At 44.6% G+C, this 17,110-nt stretch overlaps 1 protein-coding gene across 1 annotated transcript in view; it reads left to right on the forward strand.

Annotated features, from left to right (window-relative positions):
* LOC137375905 (A disintegrin and metalloproteinase with thrombospondin motifs 2-like) overlaps positions 1-17,110 on the forward strand; it is a 315,989-nt gene that overhangs the window by 199,921 nt on the left and 98,958 nt on the right. The window contains exons 6-7 of the mRNA XM_068043568.1: positions 3,440-3,596; positions 12,873-12,978. Of these exons, the coding sequence (XP_067899669.1) occupies positions 3,440-3,596; positions 12,873-12,978 (263 nt within the window). The remainder of the gene's footprint in view (positions 1-3,439; positions 3,597-12,872; positions 12,979-17,110) is intronic.

Consider the following 17,110-nt stretch of genomic DNA (forward strand, 5'->3'; position numbering starts at 1 on the left):
GTCATAAGAGTATGTGCAGGTGCTCATTTAGCTGCCAGGAATACCCGAGATGGACTCATTCAGACACCCTTCAGCTAATCTGAGGCAGTGCAGCCATCTAGCACAACAATTCTGAACTCAATAAATCACCTGCCAGCTCCCAGCACAAGTATTCCCACAGTCAACAATCCATCCCTCTCACTGACACCCATTGCTCATCTCTTATTCTTTCCTTCCCATTTTCCTTAAGGCTGAAGGGCACTTGGCAGGTGACAGACAACAGTGGGGATGACTGGACAATACAGCTTGAAGTAAAGTTTATGGTGCATAAACATTGGTAATAAAAGTATCAACTTAAACTTTTAAACACCCAAATGACTTCCCTTGTGAAATACCAAGTTTTTCTCTTTCTTTTCCTATTATTCTGATGTGGTGCTACCCCTGTGGATTCAGCAGGCTGCTCATATCCTTGCTCTGACTGCTCAGATGCTCTTGACCGAAGTCCTCAGCACTTTGGAGCCTGTGAGGGCTCTGCCAAAGGCTGCTCCAGCTGCACCTGTGCAGGGGCAGACTTGGTCATCAGGACAGGAGGCACTATGTCAGGCTCTGACTGAGGCGAGGTGTGGGTTGGGGGTGGGGGGGGGGTGGTGGTGGGAGGTGAATGGGAGTGCCTTAAGCAGAGTCGCTACTTCCATGTCCCCTTTTTCCATCTCTCTCATGGCCCACCAACACCTTTCCTGCTAGCCAAGAGCTAGAGAGCACTTTGCTGCACTTCAATGAGGCGAGGCTTTCCTCCATCCTATTTGAATTGGCAGGCTGACTGTGCAGGCCAATGATCACAGCCAACATGCACTCGGTTGACTGCCACATTTGATGTTCCATGCAGGAGGCTACTCTTTCCATAGGGTAGACATTAGCACAAAAGCCTGCGACATCATGGCACTCATGGTGGATAAAGAGTCCTACAATCTCTCGGAGGATGTGCTGTACCTCTAGAAATGCTGACAGAAACGCACACATTTTCTGCTGCTGCTGCAGAATAGTCCTCTTGGTGGATGACTCCTGAGGCTCAACACCTGTGTCCAACTGAGCAGGGCAGCAGAGCTTGGAGGGTTCTGCACCCTCCAACAAGGACTCTCCACTGTTGTCCCTGTCTCTACCATGTACTTCTGTTCACTGTGATGTGTGCTTCACCAGGTGACAATCCAACTACCTGTCATAAAGGCCCCATCTGAGTTGGTGGAGGATGTGCATGAGTTGTGTGACTTGAGTCTTCCTTCTCCTCCAGCATCAGCTCTTGAGTGATGCTTGAAGGACCTATGGAGATGAAAGATATGTATTAGAACTGACAAGGTGAAAGGATTCAAAGTCAACATTTTGCAGATCATATTTCAGTGGCTACATCAAGCCAACGTGAGTGAGTGTTATGTGCCACGTAGCTGTGTGATATCAAATTCTGTCGCAACATACCTGGGAGACCCACATCTCTCCATCGCCAAAGGTCATCCATTCTGAAATTCTGCTGATCTCCAGTGCGTTGATTTCCACAGTGGTCAGGGTGTTATGACTGAAGGGCCATCCCCAGTTCTCTGCCTCTCCCTGCTGTTCTGCTCTCTCTTCAAGGCGAGAAAGAAGAGTTATGAGTGTGCGATAGGGAATGTGTTGAGAAGATGGAATGACAACATTTGTGGAGGGTGACTGTGAGGGAAGGGTGTGAGATGGCAATAAGATGAGAGTGAGTGTCAGTGAGTGTGAGTGTCAGATGGGGATGTGAGGAAATGCCTTGAGATAGAGGAATGTGTGGAGCTGCAAGATATGTTGGTCTGAGGTGTGCGGTGCAGGAGAAGGCTGGGGAAGGCAGAGCGTGGGGGTTTGCACTTAAATGTGGAATGCCACTCACCTTTCCTACCCTGACAAAATCATTGAACCTCTTGTGATACTGTATCCATGATCTAGAGACCAGACTCCTGCTGCTCACCTCTTCAGCCATCTCCAGACACGCTTGCCTGGTTTCTGAGGCAGGCTTCTTCCTCCCATCTGCTAGGAATAACATTTCTCTGCAGAGCCTGATAGCCCACAGCATGATCTCCAGGGATTCCTCAGAGAACAGGGTTGGGGGGGTTGGAGAGGGTGGTGGCATCCTTCCCTCATTGAGACTCAAGTTGTAGAATTGTAGAATGGTTCCATTCTGTCCTTCACAGGGGTCCCTTTTAAATACTGAAGCTTCAAAGATCAGGTGCGGGTTTTGAGAATGCCCACTTGTACCAATTGGTCCGGAAACCCAGAAGTGGGATGCTAATACTGTGGCTCAGTTAAAGAGCCACAGAAAAACCCGCTCCACAAACTTGCTTGTTCCTGGTGTGCTACCAGCCTCCCCTGCTGTGAGCGGGTCTAAAAGTTGAAATTCAGCCCATAGTGGCTGCTGATGTCCCTCACCTGACCAGATACATTTTCTTTTCTCACAGCCTAACTGTTTACTCAGGCTTCCAGCACCTGGCTTCCCTCCAACCCACATCCCCGCACCACCGCACCCCCTCCACCCCCCCCCAACCTCCATCCCACCACAGCACCCTGAGTGGCCCCAGTGTAAAACCACTTGTACTACAGTGGATACTCTTAGCAAAAACTGAGCTTCTTCCAACTCCGAGGTTGTTGTGCTTTTTAAGCACTTTTAAAAACTTTAATGGAAAGAATTAAAAATGAAATTTTCTAACTTAAGTCTGCAAGTGGGGAATTTTGCTGAGGAAATGCATTTGAGAAATTCAGGCTCGCACTGTGTGTGATTTTCAATTAAATAAGTCAATGGTTCAAAAGTCATGCACAGTTCATGCCAAGTCTCTGATCCCCACTGCCAGCAAGTACAGTTCCAAACCAGGAGCTCAATTTCAATGGACTGAAAATCAGATAAATTCAACAATGGGCAGACAATCTACTCCTCCAAATTATTGCCTATGCAGTGAAGACCAAAATTTACCCCACTTATTTTAAATGGTTTAAAGCTTCCACTGAAATAGGAGAAAAGAATTTCAGACAAGCACATTAAATGTTCTGATGCTAGTATTCCACGTTGTAACCTCAGTGCCAAAATGCCTGAGAGCCACACCAAGAGTAAGCAGGAGACAGGCAGACTGGAACACTAATCAGAGACAGATAGAATACAGGAAGCAGTAGAAAGTGGGAGACAAGCAGATTCTCAATTATACAAAGAAAGACAAACAATTAAAGAAAAACTTGTGTCTGAATGACACCATGGGAAATAAATTAATATATTGTGTTTCTAAACTTACTCAAAAAATATTCAGTGAAAATAAAAGAAATATTGCTAATTATTAGTTCAGAAAATAGTGTGATATAATGCTGCATATTCAGCAAGCTCTACTTTGAAAGATGTTCTAACTCTTGTTCTATAGTCTGTTGAAATTGCAAATTTAACTTTTAAGAAAATCATTTTCTTTCTTAGTCTGTTAGCCTAATTGAAGTTGGGAACCCCTCTCAAAGTTTGGAGAATGTGTGCCGATGGGCCTACTCCCAGCAGAAGTCTGATACAAGCCATGCAGAATATCATGACCATGCCATCTTTCTAACAAGGCAGGATTTTGGTCCATCGGGTATGCAAGGTACTGTATTCCATTCAGTTTGGGTACACAGTTTTGTATTGTGTTCAAGCATACAATGTTTTACTGATAAATAATCCAAGAAAGGCACTTCATAGTCATTAGCATGTTATTTTCTAGCCTGATATTTAAAAGTAGAGGATGGGGTGTGGGGGACCCATACCCATTCGATATTGGGCCTCGGGTCTCATTTGCATCAGACTGGTGAGCTGCAGCTACCTGTTGGGCATCCACACCAGCTTGCCTGTGAAGACCATTTGAATTTTGGGCTGCTGTTAGCATCACAAGCGTGTCTTGCAAGAGTCGGGGTGGGATGGAGGAATGATCGGGGTTGGGGATGAAGCAGGTCAACCGGGAGGGGAAGGCAATCAGGAGAAGGGGGCAGTCATAAGTGGGGGGGGGGGGGGGGTGTCCAGATAGCAATCGGGGTTGGGGGGGAGAGTGGGAGGGTGAGGTAGTCATCTGTGGTAATAATGTGGTTCTGCATCTCTTGGCTCTATATTCAGATACATTTTTTTTTAAACTTAACTTTTTGATAGGCTGCATGTAGATCAGGGCAAACCAATTTGGTGAAGCATATATTAAATATGCAAAGGTCCAAATGCCTCTTTTGATGCCTATACCAACCTCCAAATATGCGCTCGCAAGCTGCCCGCCATGTTGGACACTTTACAGGCACTTTTATACCTGCAAAATAGGTGCATCATCATTGAATTTCCAGTCTGCTATTCTTAGCAACTCCATATACTATATCATTGTCAGATAGTTTAGAACAATAATAGGCATAAATCATAAGCCACAGCGGCCAGGTCTCTGGCACTGAGCCTGGCGCTGTGGCTCAGAAGGGAAGGGGGGAGAATAGGAGAGCGATAGTGATAGGAGATTCAATGGTTAGAGGAACAGACAGGAGATTCTGTGGTCGCGAACGAGACTCCCGGATGGTATGTTGCCTCCTGAGTGCCAGGGTCAGGGATGTCTCGGATCGAGTCTACGGGATTCTAAGGGGGGAGAGGGAGCAGCCAGAAGTCGTGGTACACATTGGTACCAATGACATAGCTAGGAAAAGGGATGAGGAGCTGAAAAGCGAATATAGGGAGTTAGGTTGAAAGCTAAAAGGCAGGACGAGCAGAGTAGTAATCTCAGGATTGATACCGGTGCCACGTGCTAGTGAGGCTAGAAACAGAGAGCGAGTGCAGCTGAACACATGGCTACAGAGCTGGTGTAGGAGGGAGGGATTCAGATATGTGGATCATTGGGATACCTTCTGGGGAAGGTGGGACCTGTACAAGAAGGACGGGTTGCATCTGAACTGGAGGGGCACCAATATCCTGGGTGGGAGGTTTGCTAGAGCTCTTTGGGAGGGTTTAAACTAATTTGGCAGGGGGATGGGAACCGGAGCTACGGATCAGTGGATGGGGTAGCTGTTGAACAGGCAGGTACAGAGTGCAGAGAGTCTGCGAGGAAGGTTAGACAGTTGACAGGGCAAAGTTGCAGCCAGTATGATGGGTTGAAGTGTGTCTATTTTAACGCAAGAAGTGTCAGGAATAAGGGTGATGAACTTAGAGCATGGGTCAGTACTTGGAGCTACGATGTTGTGGCCATTACGGAGACTTGGATATCACAGGCGCAGGAATGGATGTTGGATGTTCCGGGGTTTAGATGTTTCAAAAGGAATAGGGAGGGAGGTAAAAGAGGTGGGGGAGTGGCATTGCTAATCAGGGATAGTATCACAGCTGCAGAAAGGGAGGTCGTCGAGGAGGTTTTGTCTACTGAGTCAGTATGGGTGGAAGTCAGAAACAGGAAAGGAGCAGTCACTTTGTTGGGAGTTTTCTATAGACCCCCCAATAGCAACAGAGACACGGAGGAACAGATTGGGAGGCAGATTTTGGAAAGGTGCAGAAGTAACAGGGTTGTTGTCATGGGTGACTTCAACTTCCCTAATATTGATTGGAACCTCCTTAGTGCAAATAGTTTGGATGGAGCAGATTTTGTCAGGTGTGTCCAGGAAGGTTTCCTGACTCAATATGTAGATAGGCCGACTAGAGGGGAGGCTATGTTGGATCTGGTGCTTGGCAACGAACCAGGCCAGGTGGCAGATCTCTCGGTGGGAGAGCATTTCGGTGATAGTGATCACAACTCCCTGACCTTTACTATAGTCATGGAGTGGGATAGGAGCAGACGGGATGGGAAAATATTTAATTGGGGGAGGGAGAATTACAATGCTATTAGGCAGGAACTGGGGAGCTTAAATTGGGAACAGATGTTCTCAGGGAAATGCACGACAGAAATGTGGAGGTTGTTTAGGGAGCACTTGCTGCGACTGCTGGATAAGTTTGTCCCGATGAGGCAAGGAAGGGATGGTAGAGTGAAGGAACCTTGGATGACAAGAGATGTGGAACAGCTGGTCAAGAGGAAGAAGGAAGCTTACTTAAGGTTGAGGAAGCAAGGATCAGACAGGGCTCCAGATGGTTACAAGGTAGCCAGGAAGGAACTGAAGAATGGACTTAGGAGAGCTAGAAGGGGACATGAAAAAGTCTTGGCGGGTAGGATTAAGGAAAATCCCAAGGCGTTCTACACTTATGTGAGGAACAAGAGGATGGCCAGAGTGAGGGTAGGGCCGATCAGGGATAGTGGAGGGAACTTGTGCCTGGAGGTAGGGGAGGTCCTTAATGAATACTTTGCTTCAGTATTCACTAGTGAGAGGGACCTGGACGTTTGTGAGGACAGCGTGAAACAGGCTGATATGCTCGAATAGGTTGATGTTAAGAAGGAGGATGTGCTGGAAATTTTGAAAGACATGAGGATAGATAGGTCCCCGGGGCCAGACGGGATATACCCAAGGATATTACGGGAAGCGAGGGAAGAGATTGCCGCGCCTTTGGCGATGATCTTTGCGTCCTCACTGTCCACTGGAGTAGTACCAGATGATTGGGGGGTGGCAAATGTTATTCCCTTGTTCAAGAAAAGGAATAGGGATAACCCTGGGAATTACAGACCAGTCAGCCATACGTCGGTGGTGGGCAAATTATTTGAGAGGATTCAGAGAGACAGGATTTATGATTATTTGGAAAAGCATAGTTTGATTAGAGATAGTCAACATGGCTTTGTGAGGGGCAGGTCATGCCTCACAAGCCTTATTGAATTCTTTGAGGATGTGACAAAACACATTGATGAAGGAAGAGCAGTGGATGTGGTGTATATGGATTTTAGCAAGGCGTTTGATAAGGTTCCCCATGGTAGGCTCATTCAGAAAGTAAGGAGGCATGGGATACAGGGAAATTTGGCTGTCTGGATACAGAATTGGCTGGCCCATAGAAGACAGAGGGTGGTAGTAGATGGAAAGTATTCAGCCTGGAGCTCGGTGACCAGTGGTGTTCCGCAGGGATCTGTTCTGGGACCTCTGCTCTTTGTGATTTTTATAAATGACTTGGATGAGGAAGTGGAAGGCTGGGTTAGTAAGTTTGCCGATGACACAAAGGTTGCTGGAGTTGTGGATAGTGTGGAGGGCTGTTGTAGGTTGCAACGGGACATTGACAGGATGCAGAGCTGGGCTGAGAAGTGGCAGATGGAGTTCAACCTGGAAAAGTGTGAAGTGATTCATTTTGGAAGGTTGCATTTGAATGCAGAATACAGGCTTAAAGACAGGTTTCTTGGCAGTGTGGAGGAACAGAGGGATCTTGGGGTCCACGTCCATAGATCCCTCAAAGTTGCCACCCAAGTTGATAGGGTTGTTAAGAAAGCGTTTGGTGTGTTGGCTTTCATTAACAGGGGGATTGAGTTTAAGAGCCGCGAGGTTATGCTGCAGCTCTATAAGGCCCTGATTCGACCACACTTGGAATATTGTGTTCAGTTCTGGTCGCCTCATTATAGGAAGGATGTGGAAGCTTTAGAGAGGGTGCAGAGGAGATTTACCAGGATGCTGCCTGGACTGGAGGGCATGTCCTACGAAGAAAGGTTGAGGGAGCTAGGGCTTCTCTCATTGGAGCGAAGAAGGATGAGAGGTGACTTGATAGAGGTGTACAAGATGATGAGAGGCATAGATAGAGTGGATAGCCAGAGACTTTTTCCCAGGGCAGAAAGGGCTATCACCAGGGGGCATAATTTTAAGGTGATTGGAGGAAGGTTTCGGGGAGATGTCAGAGGTAGGTTCTTTACACAGACAGTGGTGGGTGCGTGGAATGCACTGCCAGTGGTGGTAGTAGAAGCAGATACATTAGGGACATTTAAGCAACTCTTGGATAGGTACATGGATAGTAGAATGAAGGGTATGTAGGTAGTTTGATCTTAGAGTAGGTTAAAGGGTCGGCACAACATTGTGGGCCGAAGGGCCTGGACTGTGCTGTCCTGTTCTATGTTCTATAAGGCCACTTACCTTGCTTGAAAGGGCAGTACTATGAACGTAAGTGATAAATTGGGATTAATGAATGGAATAAAAACAGAAAATGCTGGAAATACTCAGCAGGTCTGGCAGAATCTGTAGAGAGAGAGAGAAACAGTTAACAATTCAGGTCTGTGACCTTTCATCAGAATTGGGAATCTGGGAACAGATGTTGCCAAACCTGTTGAGTATTTCCAGCATTTTCTATTTTAATTCAAATTTCCAGCATCCACAGTATTTTGCTTTTGTATTAATGAATGGAATACTGTGCAGCTTTTACTTATCATAATTTTCTACAACTAGAATTCAGATGCTAAATTTTAATATTTGGTGCTTTACCAACAGTTAAGTGCAATATGCATGATCATTATCTTACAGACTTTAAGCTGTCCAGCACATGTACTTCCTCAGAGGGTTTACCAATGAGATACGTATTGATGAGTTTCCTCTGTGTAGGTTTTTAGTTCTGGTATGACAAACATGAACATACATATGAACATGCGAATTAAGAGCAGGATTGGCCACTCGGCCCCTCAAACCTGCTACGATATTCAACAAAATCATGGCTGATTTGATTGTAACCTCAACTCCACATTCTCGTCTATCCGATAACTTTTCACCCCCTTCCTCATCAAGAATCTATCTACCTCTGCCTTAAAAATATTCAAAGACTCTGCTTTCACTGCCTTTTGAGGAACATAGTTCCAAAGACTCATGAGCCTCAGAGAAAAAAATTCTCCTCATCTCTGTCTTAAATTGGTGACCCCTTATTTTTAAACAGTGACCCCTAGTTCTAGATTCTCCCACAAGAGAAAACATCTTTTCCACATCCACTCTGTCAAGATTCCTCAGAATCTTATATGTTTCAATCAAGTCGTCTCTTATTCTTCTAAACTCCAATGGATACAAACCTAGCCTGTCCAACCTTTCCTCATAAGGCAACCCACTCATTCCAGCTATTAGTCGAGTAAACCTTATCTGACCTGCCTCCAATGCATTTATATCCTTCCTTAAAGAAGGAGACCAATACTGTGCATAGTACTCCAGATGTGGTCTCACCAATGTCCTGTGTAACTGAAGCATATACTTCCTACTTTTGTATTCAATTCCCCTCACAATAAATGATAACATTCTATTAGCTTTCCTAATTATGTGCTGTACCTGCATACTAACCTTTTGCGATTCATGCACGAAGACACTCAGATCCCTCTGCATCCTGGGGCTCTGCAATCTCTCACCATTTAGATAATATATTTATTTTTTATTCTTCTTGCCAAAATGGACAATTTCACATTTTCCCACATTATACTCCATTTGCCAGATCTTTGCCCACTTACTTAACCTATCTATATCCGTTTGTAGCCTCCTTATGTCCTTTTCATAACTTACTTTCCTACCCATCTTTGTGTCATCAGCAAATTTAGCAACCATACCTTCCATCCCTTCATCCAAGTCATTTATATAATTTGTAAAAAGTTGAGGCCCCAGCACTGATCCCTGTGGCACACCACTTGTTACATTTTGCCAGCTAGAAAATTACCCATTTATACCTACTCTGTTTCTTGTTAGCTAGCCAATCTTCTATCCATGCTAAAATGTTACCCCCTACATCATGAGCTTTTATTTTCTGCAATAACCTTTGATGTGGTACCTTATCCAATGCCTTCTGGAAATCTAAGTACAGTGCATCCCCTTTATCCACAACACACATTACTTCTTCAAAGAACTCCAATAAGTTGGTTCGACATGATTTCCTTTTCACAAAACTATGTTGACTCTGCTTGATTATCTTGAATTTTTCCAAGTGTCCTGCTATAACGTCTTTAATAATAGCTTCTAACATTTTCCCTATGGCTGACATTAAGCTAACTGGCCTGTAGTTTCCTGCTTTCTGTCTCTCTCCCTTTTTGAATAAAGGAGTTACATTGGTTATTTTCCAATCTAATGGAATCTTCCCCGAATCTCGGGAATTTTGGAAAATTAGAACCAATGCATCAACTATCTTACTCGCCACTTCTTTTAAGACCCTAGGATGAAGTCCATCGAGACCCGGGGACTTGTCAGCCCTCAGCTCTAACAATTTGCTCAGTACCACTTCCCTGGTGATTGTAATTTTCTTGCGTTCCTCCCTCCTTTCCATTTTCTGATTTACAGCTATTTCTGGGATGTTACTTGTATCCTCAGTAGTGAAGACCGATGCAAAATACCTGTTCACTTCATCTGCTATCTTCTTATTTCCCATTATTAATTCCTCAGGCTCACTTTCTATAGGAATATAGGAACATAGGAGCAGGAGTAGGCCATTCAGCCCATCGAGCCTGCCCCGCCATTCAATATGATCATGGCTGATCATTCACTTCAATGCCTTTTCCCAGACTATCTCCATATTCCCTTATGTCATTTGTATTTAGAAATCTGTCAATCTCTGCTTTAAAAATACTCAATGACTGAGTTTCCACAGCCCTCTGGGGTAGAGAATTCCAAATATCGACAACCCTCTGAGTAAAGAAATTTCTCCTCATCTCTGTCCTAAGTGGCTTTCCCCTTATTTTGAAATTGTGTCCGCTGGTTCGGGATTCCCCAACCAGGAGTAACATCTTAGCTGCATCTACCCGATCTATCCCTTTAAGTATTTTGTAGGTTGCAATTAGATCACCTCTCATTCTTTGAAACTCTGGAGAATACAGGACCAGTTTCCCCAATCTCTCCTCATAGGACAGTTCTGTCATCCCGGGAACAAGTCTGATGAATCTTCATTGCACTCCCACTATGGCAATAATATCCTTCCTAAGGTAAGGGGACCAAAACTGCACACAGTACTTCAAGTGCAGTCTAACCAAGGTTCTATACAATTGAAGCAAGACTTCACTGCTCCTGTACTCAAATTCTCTTGCAATAAAGGCCTTCCTAATTGCTTGCTGCACCTTAGGACCAATGCTCACTTTGTTAACTCTTTTTAAAATATCTACAGAAACTCTTACTATCCGTTTTTAGATTTCTAGCTAGCTTTCTCTCGTACTCTAATTTTTTCCTCCTTATTAATCTTTTAATAGAATTCTTTGAGGAAGTGACAAAGTTGATTGATGAGGGAAGGGCTGTAGATGTCATATACATGGACTTCAGTAAGGCGTTTGATAAGGTTCCCCATGGTAGGCTGATGGAGAAAGTGAAGGCGCATGGGGTCCAAGGTGTACTAGCTAGATGGATAAAGAACTGACTGGGCAACAGGAGACAGAGAGTAGCAGTGGAAGGGAGTTTCTCAAAATGGAGACGTGTGACCAGTGGTGTTCCACAGGGATCCGTGCTGGGACCACTGTTGTTTGTGATATACATAAATGATTTGGAGGAAAGTATAGGTGGTCTGATTAGCAAGTTTGCAGACGACACTAAGATTGGTGGAGTAGCAGATAGTGAAGGGGACTGTCAGAGAATACAGCAGAATATAGATAGACTGGAGAGTTGGGCAGAGAAATGGCAGATGGAGTTCAATCAGGGCAAATGCAAGGTGATGCATTTTGGAAGATCCAATTCAAGAGTGAACTATACAGTAAATGGAAAAGTCCTGGGGAAAATTGATGTGCAGAGAGATTTGGGTGTTCAGGTCCATTGTTCCCTGAAGGTGGCAACGCAGGTCAATAGAGTGGTCAAGAAGGCATACGGCATGCTTTCCTTCATCGGACGGGGTATTGAGTACAAGAGTTGGCAGGTCATGTTACAGTTGTATAGGACTTTGGTTCGGCCACATTTGGAATACTGCGTGCAGTTCTGGTCGCCACATTACTAAAAGGATGTGGATGCTTTGGAGAGGGTGCAGAGGAGGTTCACCAGGATGTTGCCTGGTATGGAGGGCGCTAGCTATGAAGAGAGGTTGAGTAGATTAGGATTATTTTCATTAGAAAGACGGAGGTTGAGGGGGGACCTGATTGAGGTGTACAAAATCATGAGAGGTATAGACAGGGTGGATAGCAAGAAGCTTTTTCCCAGAGTGGGGGATTCAATTACAAGGGGACACGAGTTCAAAGTGAGAGGGGAAAAGTTTAGGGGGGATATGCGTGGAAAGTTCTTTACGCAGAGGGTGGTGGGTGCATGGAACGCATTGCCAGCGGAGGTGGTAGACGCGGGCACGATAGCGTCTTTTAAGATGTATCTAGACAGATACGTGAATGGGCAGGAAGTAAAGAAATACAGACCCTTAGAAAATAGGCGACAGGTTTAGATAGAGGACTTGGATCGGCGTAGGCTTGGAGGGCCGAAGGGCCTGTTCCTGTGCTGTAATTTTCTTTGTTCTTTGTTCTTTGTTCTCTTAGTCATTCTTTGCTGTTTTTAAATTCTGTTCAATCATCTGACCTGCCATCCATCTTTGCGCAATTATATGCTTTTTCTTTAATTTTGATAATATCTTTAACTTTTTTCGTTCACCATGGATGGCGGGTCCTCCCCTTGGAATTTTTCTTTCTCGTTGAAATGTCTCTATTCTGTGTATTCTGAAATATCCCCTTAAAAGTCTGCCACTGCATCTCTATTGACCTATCCCTTAACCTAATTTGCCAGTTCACTTTAGCTAGCTCTGCTTTCATGCCCTCATAATTGCCCTTATTTTAGTTTAAAATACTCGTCTTAGACCCACTCTTCTCTCCCTCAAACTGAATGTAAAATTTGAAGTTAGATTGATCATTTTACACATTCAAGTAGTATGAAATGTGATTGGTCTTTCGACAATCTGAACAAATAAATTGTACAACTAGTGAAGATAACATGATAATACATACATTTCAATGCATAAATTTAAGAGAAATATCTCATTTATCAATGTTGAATTAAGAAAAACAGAATTGATATTTTTCACTACTTTTTATGTTATTTAAACGCATTCTTCTCTATTAATTTGCTATCTTTTACAGGTTATGCCCCAGTTACAGGTATGTGCCATCCAGTCCGAAGTTGCACCCTGAACCATGAAGATGGCTTTTCATCTGCATTTGTGGTTGCTCATGAAACTGGGCATGTGTAAGTGTTAATCCTTATGGTTCAAAAACAAACAGTAAAAACATATGAACATAAGATATATTGTCAAGAGTAACATCGTCTTAAATATTAGAACAGCAACTTGGATTTATGCAGCAACTTTACTGCAGAAAGATGTTGCAAGGTGATTTGCAGAGGGAAAAGTAAAAAGGAACAGATTCTGAGTTATGACGGTCGAGTTAGGAAAGATGAGTGAAAGCTTGATTTATGAGGGATAGATTTATTGATAGATTTTAAAGTTGGATGGGAGCATTTCAGAGAGGAAAAGGGATTTGGGAGGTAATTCAAAAGAGTTACAGGCTCTGTCACCAATAGTTGAGTGAAGGGTGGGTGTTGCACAGAAGGCTTGTGACAGAGGACTGGAGAATGTGAGAGATGAAGCAAGGCTGGAGGAAGTTGTAAAGGTAGAGTGTGAAATAAGGCGAAGGATTTGAAATTTAATGTACTGTAGTGTTGTGCTGTGCTTTCTTTTGAAGAAGGTTACATTTTATTTATTTATTTTTATTTATTTAGAGATACAGCACTGAAACAGGCCCTTTGGCCCACTGAGTCTGTGCTGACCAACAACCACCCATTTATACTAATCCTACATTAATCCCATATTCCCTACCACATCCCCACCATTCTCCTACCACCTACCTACAAGAGGGGCAATTTACAACTGCCAAATTACCTATCAACCTGCAAGTCTTTGTCTGTGGGAGGAAACCGGAGCACCCGGTGGAAACCCACACGGTCACAGGGAGAACTTGCAAACTCCGCACAGGCAGTACCCAGAACTGAACCCGGGTCGCTGGAGCTGTGAGGCTGCGGTTTTCTTCATGTAGTTTTCTCTCTTCACTATGATCATGTTTCCTTTTCTGTGAACTACCATAAGCACTTTTGGATCAAATGATGAGCTAATTTTCAACGAACCAGGACTTTGGCTGGAATTTTTCATTAGGCGGGAGGCCCCGTCTACCAGCCGAAAGATCGGTGCAGAGCCAGCCTCCACCAAGCCTGGGGAGTCAGACCGGGATTTTTCACTCCCAAGGCCTTTAATTGGTCTTGTGCGGGACCTCCACCTTCTTGAGGCAAGAAGTTCCACCTAATGGACAATCAGTGGGCGGCAGCTCTTCGTCCCAGCAGCGCTACCGGGAGCGGTGGCCACTGCTGGGATTACACCTGGCCATTGGAAGCAACAGGAAGGACGGCCCCGGAAAAAAGGTAAGTTTTTAGGGTCTCGCTGGGGACAATCGGTCAGGACCCGGCAAGACAAGGGGGGTCGGTTAGGGGGGGCGGGGTGAGTGTTGTGCATTGGGAGCATTTGGGGCTTCAGGGGAGGCCCTCCGTAGGGCACAGGTTTCACCAGGCGGGCTTTTTGACGCCTTAGCCATCTGCCAGTCAAAGGTAAAATACCTGCGGCAGTGGGCGGAAGCCCTCAAGTGCCAGTTAATTGGTCACATAAGGGCCTGGGGTGGGCGGGCTGTTTCTCTCCGCCACTGCCCTGTGTAAATTTGCAATGGGGGCAAGAGAGGGTCGGGAACCGCCCCCACCTGCGACTCCCATTCAATTTTACGTATACCCCACCTCCAACCCACTCCACTGTGGCAGTTGTCATGCAGGCCCCCACCTACCAAGCATGAGGCATATTAATTTCGCCACATGGACATTAAATTTCAAACTGTTGTTGGAGTGAAGAAAGGACTTGCTTTAAAAAAATTGCTAGATCTTGGCTGGAAAGACATTTGCATATTAACAGACAGTGTTTGGAAGGAAAAAGGACCATTCCCTGACACATTCAATCCACAAGGAACTTTTGATCACCAGACATTGAAGGTGGGGGAGCTCGCATTCCAGGTTGACTGCTAAGATGGCCGAATACGCAACTAGACATGGTCAAACCAGCTAGTCACATGACTAACCTGCTTGGCAACCTGAGTTTTTTTGAATTTGTACAAACAATTTGGGCAGAAATCAGAATGCTCCTGGACTAAGAAGATCTCTCCTGGCTGGCTCGGCACAGCCTCTCCTGTCTGCCTGCTCCCATCTCTTTCTCACGGAACTCCAAATCCACTGAAGACACATGGACCCCAAGAGAGAAAAGTCTCCTACAGCGAACAAGGTTTAAGAAGAATACTGGGCCCCAACGAAAAGCAAGATCTACCTATAATCACCGACTCTACAGTGAGCTCGAAGAACCATAACACAAAAAACCTCCTTAGATATTGCCTCAAACTTTTCCACTCTATTTCTTCTGTTTTCTTTCTGTCTCTATCTGCATGTGTGTAATGCTTGTGCATGCTAGCGTGGGCTTGTCATGTATCCATAGACATTAACTGAATTAGAGGTTAAGTTTAAGTTTAATAAAATTTCATATTTCTTCTTTAATCCTAAGAAAGCCAGTTTGTGCTGGTGTCTTTGCCTTATAATCGGAAAGCAGTGAACAAGGATTCACCAAGGGGGAGATAAAAGCATGGGTTGTTTAAAATTAAACCCTGTTGCAGTAAGACCAGGTGAAGGCAGAAAGGGAACCCTAGACCTCTTTCTCAATTGGTCGTAACACAGTGGATACTTCTTCAATATGTCTTCTTTTGTCAGGTGGTTCTGTCCTCTCATGGTCGTTTCAACTTCAATTTGCTGACAATTTTGAAAGTTAGCAGATTTCCCTGGCCTGAGTCTATAACATGGAACTCAGTCTGACATTTGGACACTTGGGAGGATTTGAGAGTAACTTAGATCATCCCTAGCACTTCCCAAGGGGTATCTGATCCATAGAAAAAGATTTTAGATATCAGCTTGGTCAATTGCAGTTCTGTTTTCTCTGTAACTCAGAATCACAAACTTGTTACAGTGCAGAAGGAGGCCATTCAGCCCATTGTGTTTGCACCAGCTCTCTGAATGAGCAATTCACCTAATGCCATTCCCCCGTCTTCTTCCTGTAACCCTGCACATTATTCCTTTTCAGAAAACAGACTAATTCCCTTTTGAATGCCTCGATTGAACCTGCCTCCACCACACTGTCAGGCAGTGCATTCCAGATCCTAACCACTCGCTGCATGAAGAAATTTTCCTCCTGTCGCTTTTGTAATGGGTTCTTTTATGTTGTCTGATGCAACATAAATGAGATGTGTGGAGTCCAGTTGGTTGAAGATCTCAAACTGTTTTAGTACAGCTAACTATTATATACAGCACAGAGCTAACTATTTACAGAACTTGCCTTTAGGTGTTACAGTTGCAGAGTGACTTTGGCACGTTCTTAAAGGGAAATCACTCTTAAAGGCAATCATACAACAGCTTTTGCTTCTTTTGTCAATCACTTTAAATCTGTGCCCTCTCATTCTCGATCCATTCATGAGTGGGAACAGTTTTTCTCTATCCACTCTGTCTAGACCCCTCATCATTTTGAATACCTCTATCAAATCCCCTCTCAGCCTTCTCTTCTCCAAGGAAAACAGTCCCAACTTCTCCAATCTGTCTTCATACCTGAAGCTGCTCATCCCTGGAACCATTCTTGTGAATCGTTTCTGTACTCTCTCCAGTGCCTTCACATCTTTCCCGAAGTGCAACATCCAGAACTGGATGTAGTACTCCAGCTGAGACCGAACTAGTGTCTTATATATGTTGAACATAACCTCTTTGCTCTTGTGCTCTGTGCCCCTATTAATAAAGCCCAGAATACTGTATCCTTTATTAACCACGCTCTCAACCTGTCCTGCCATCTTTAATGACTTATACACATATACGCCCACGTCCCTCTGTTCCTGCACCATCTTTAGAATTGTACCCTTTATGTTATATTGTCTCACCATGTTCTTCCTACTAAAATGAATGACTTCACATTTCTCCACATTGAACTTCATAGAATCATAGAAAGTTCACAGCACAAAAAGAAGCCACTTGGCCCATCGTGTCTGCGCTGGCCGAAAAACAAGCCACCTCGCCTAGTCCCTCCTTCCAGCATTTGGTCCGTGGCCCTGCAGGTTACGGCACTTGAGATGCATATACAGACACCTTTTAAAAGAGTTGAGGGTTTCTACCTCTACTACCCTTTCAAACTGAGAGTTCCAGACACCCACCACCATCTGGGTAAAAAAAAAATTCTCATCTCCCCTCTAATCCTTCTACCCATCAC

Source organism: Heterodontus francisci, chromosome 12 (genome assembly GCF_036365525.1).
Source record: "Heterodontus francisci isolate sHetFra1 chromosome 12, sHetFra1.hap1, whole genome shotgun sequence".
NCBI classification, from domain to species: Eukaryota; Metazoa; Chordata; class Chondrichthyes; order Heterodontiformes; family Heterodontidae; genus Heterodontus; species Heterodontus francisci.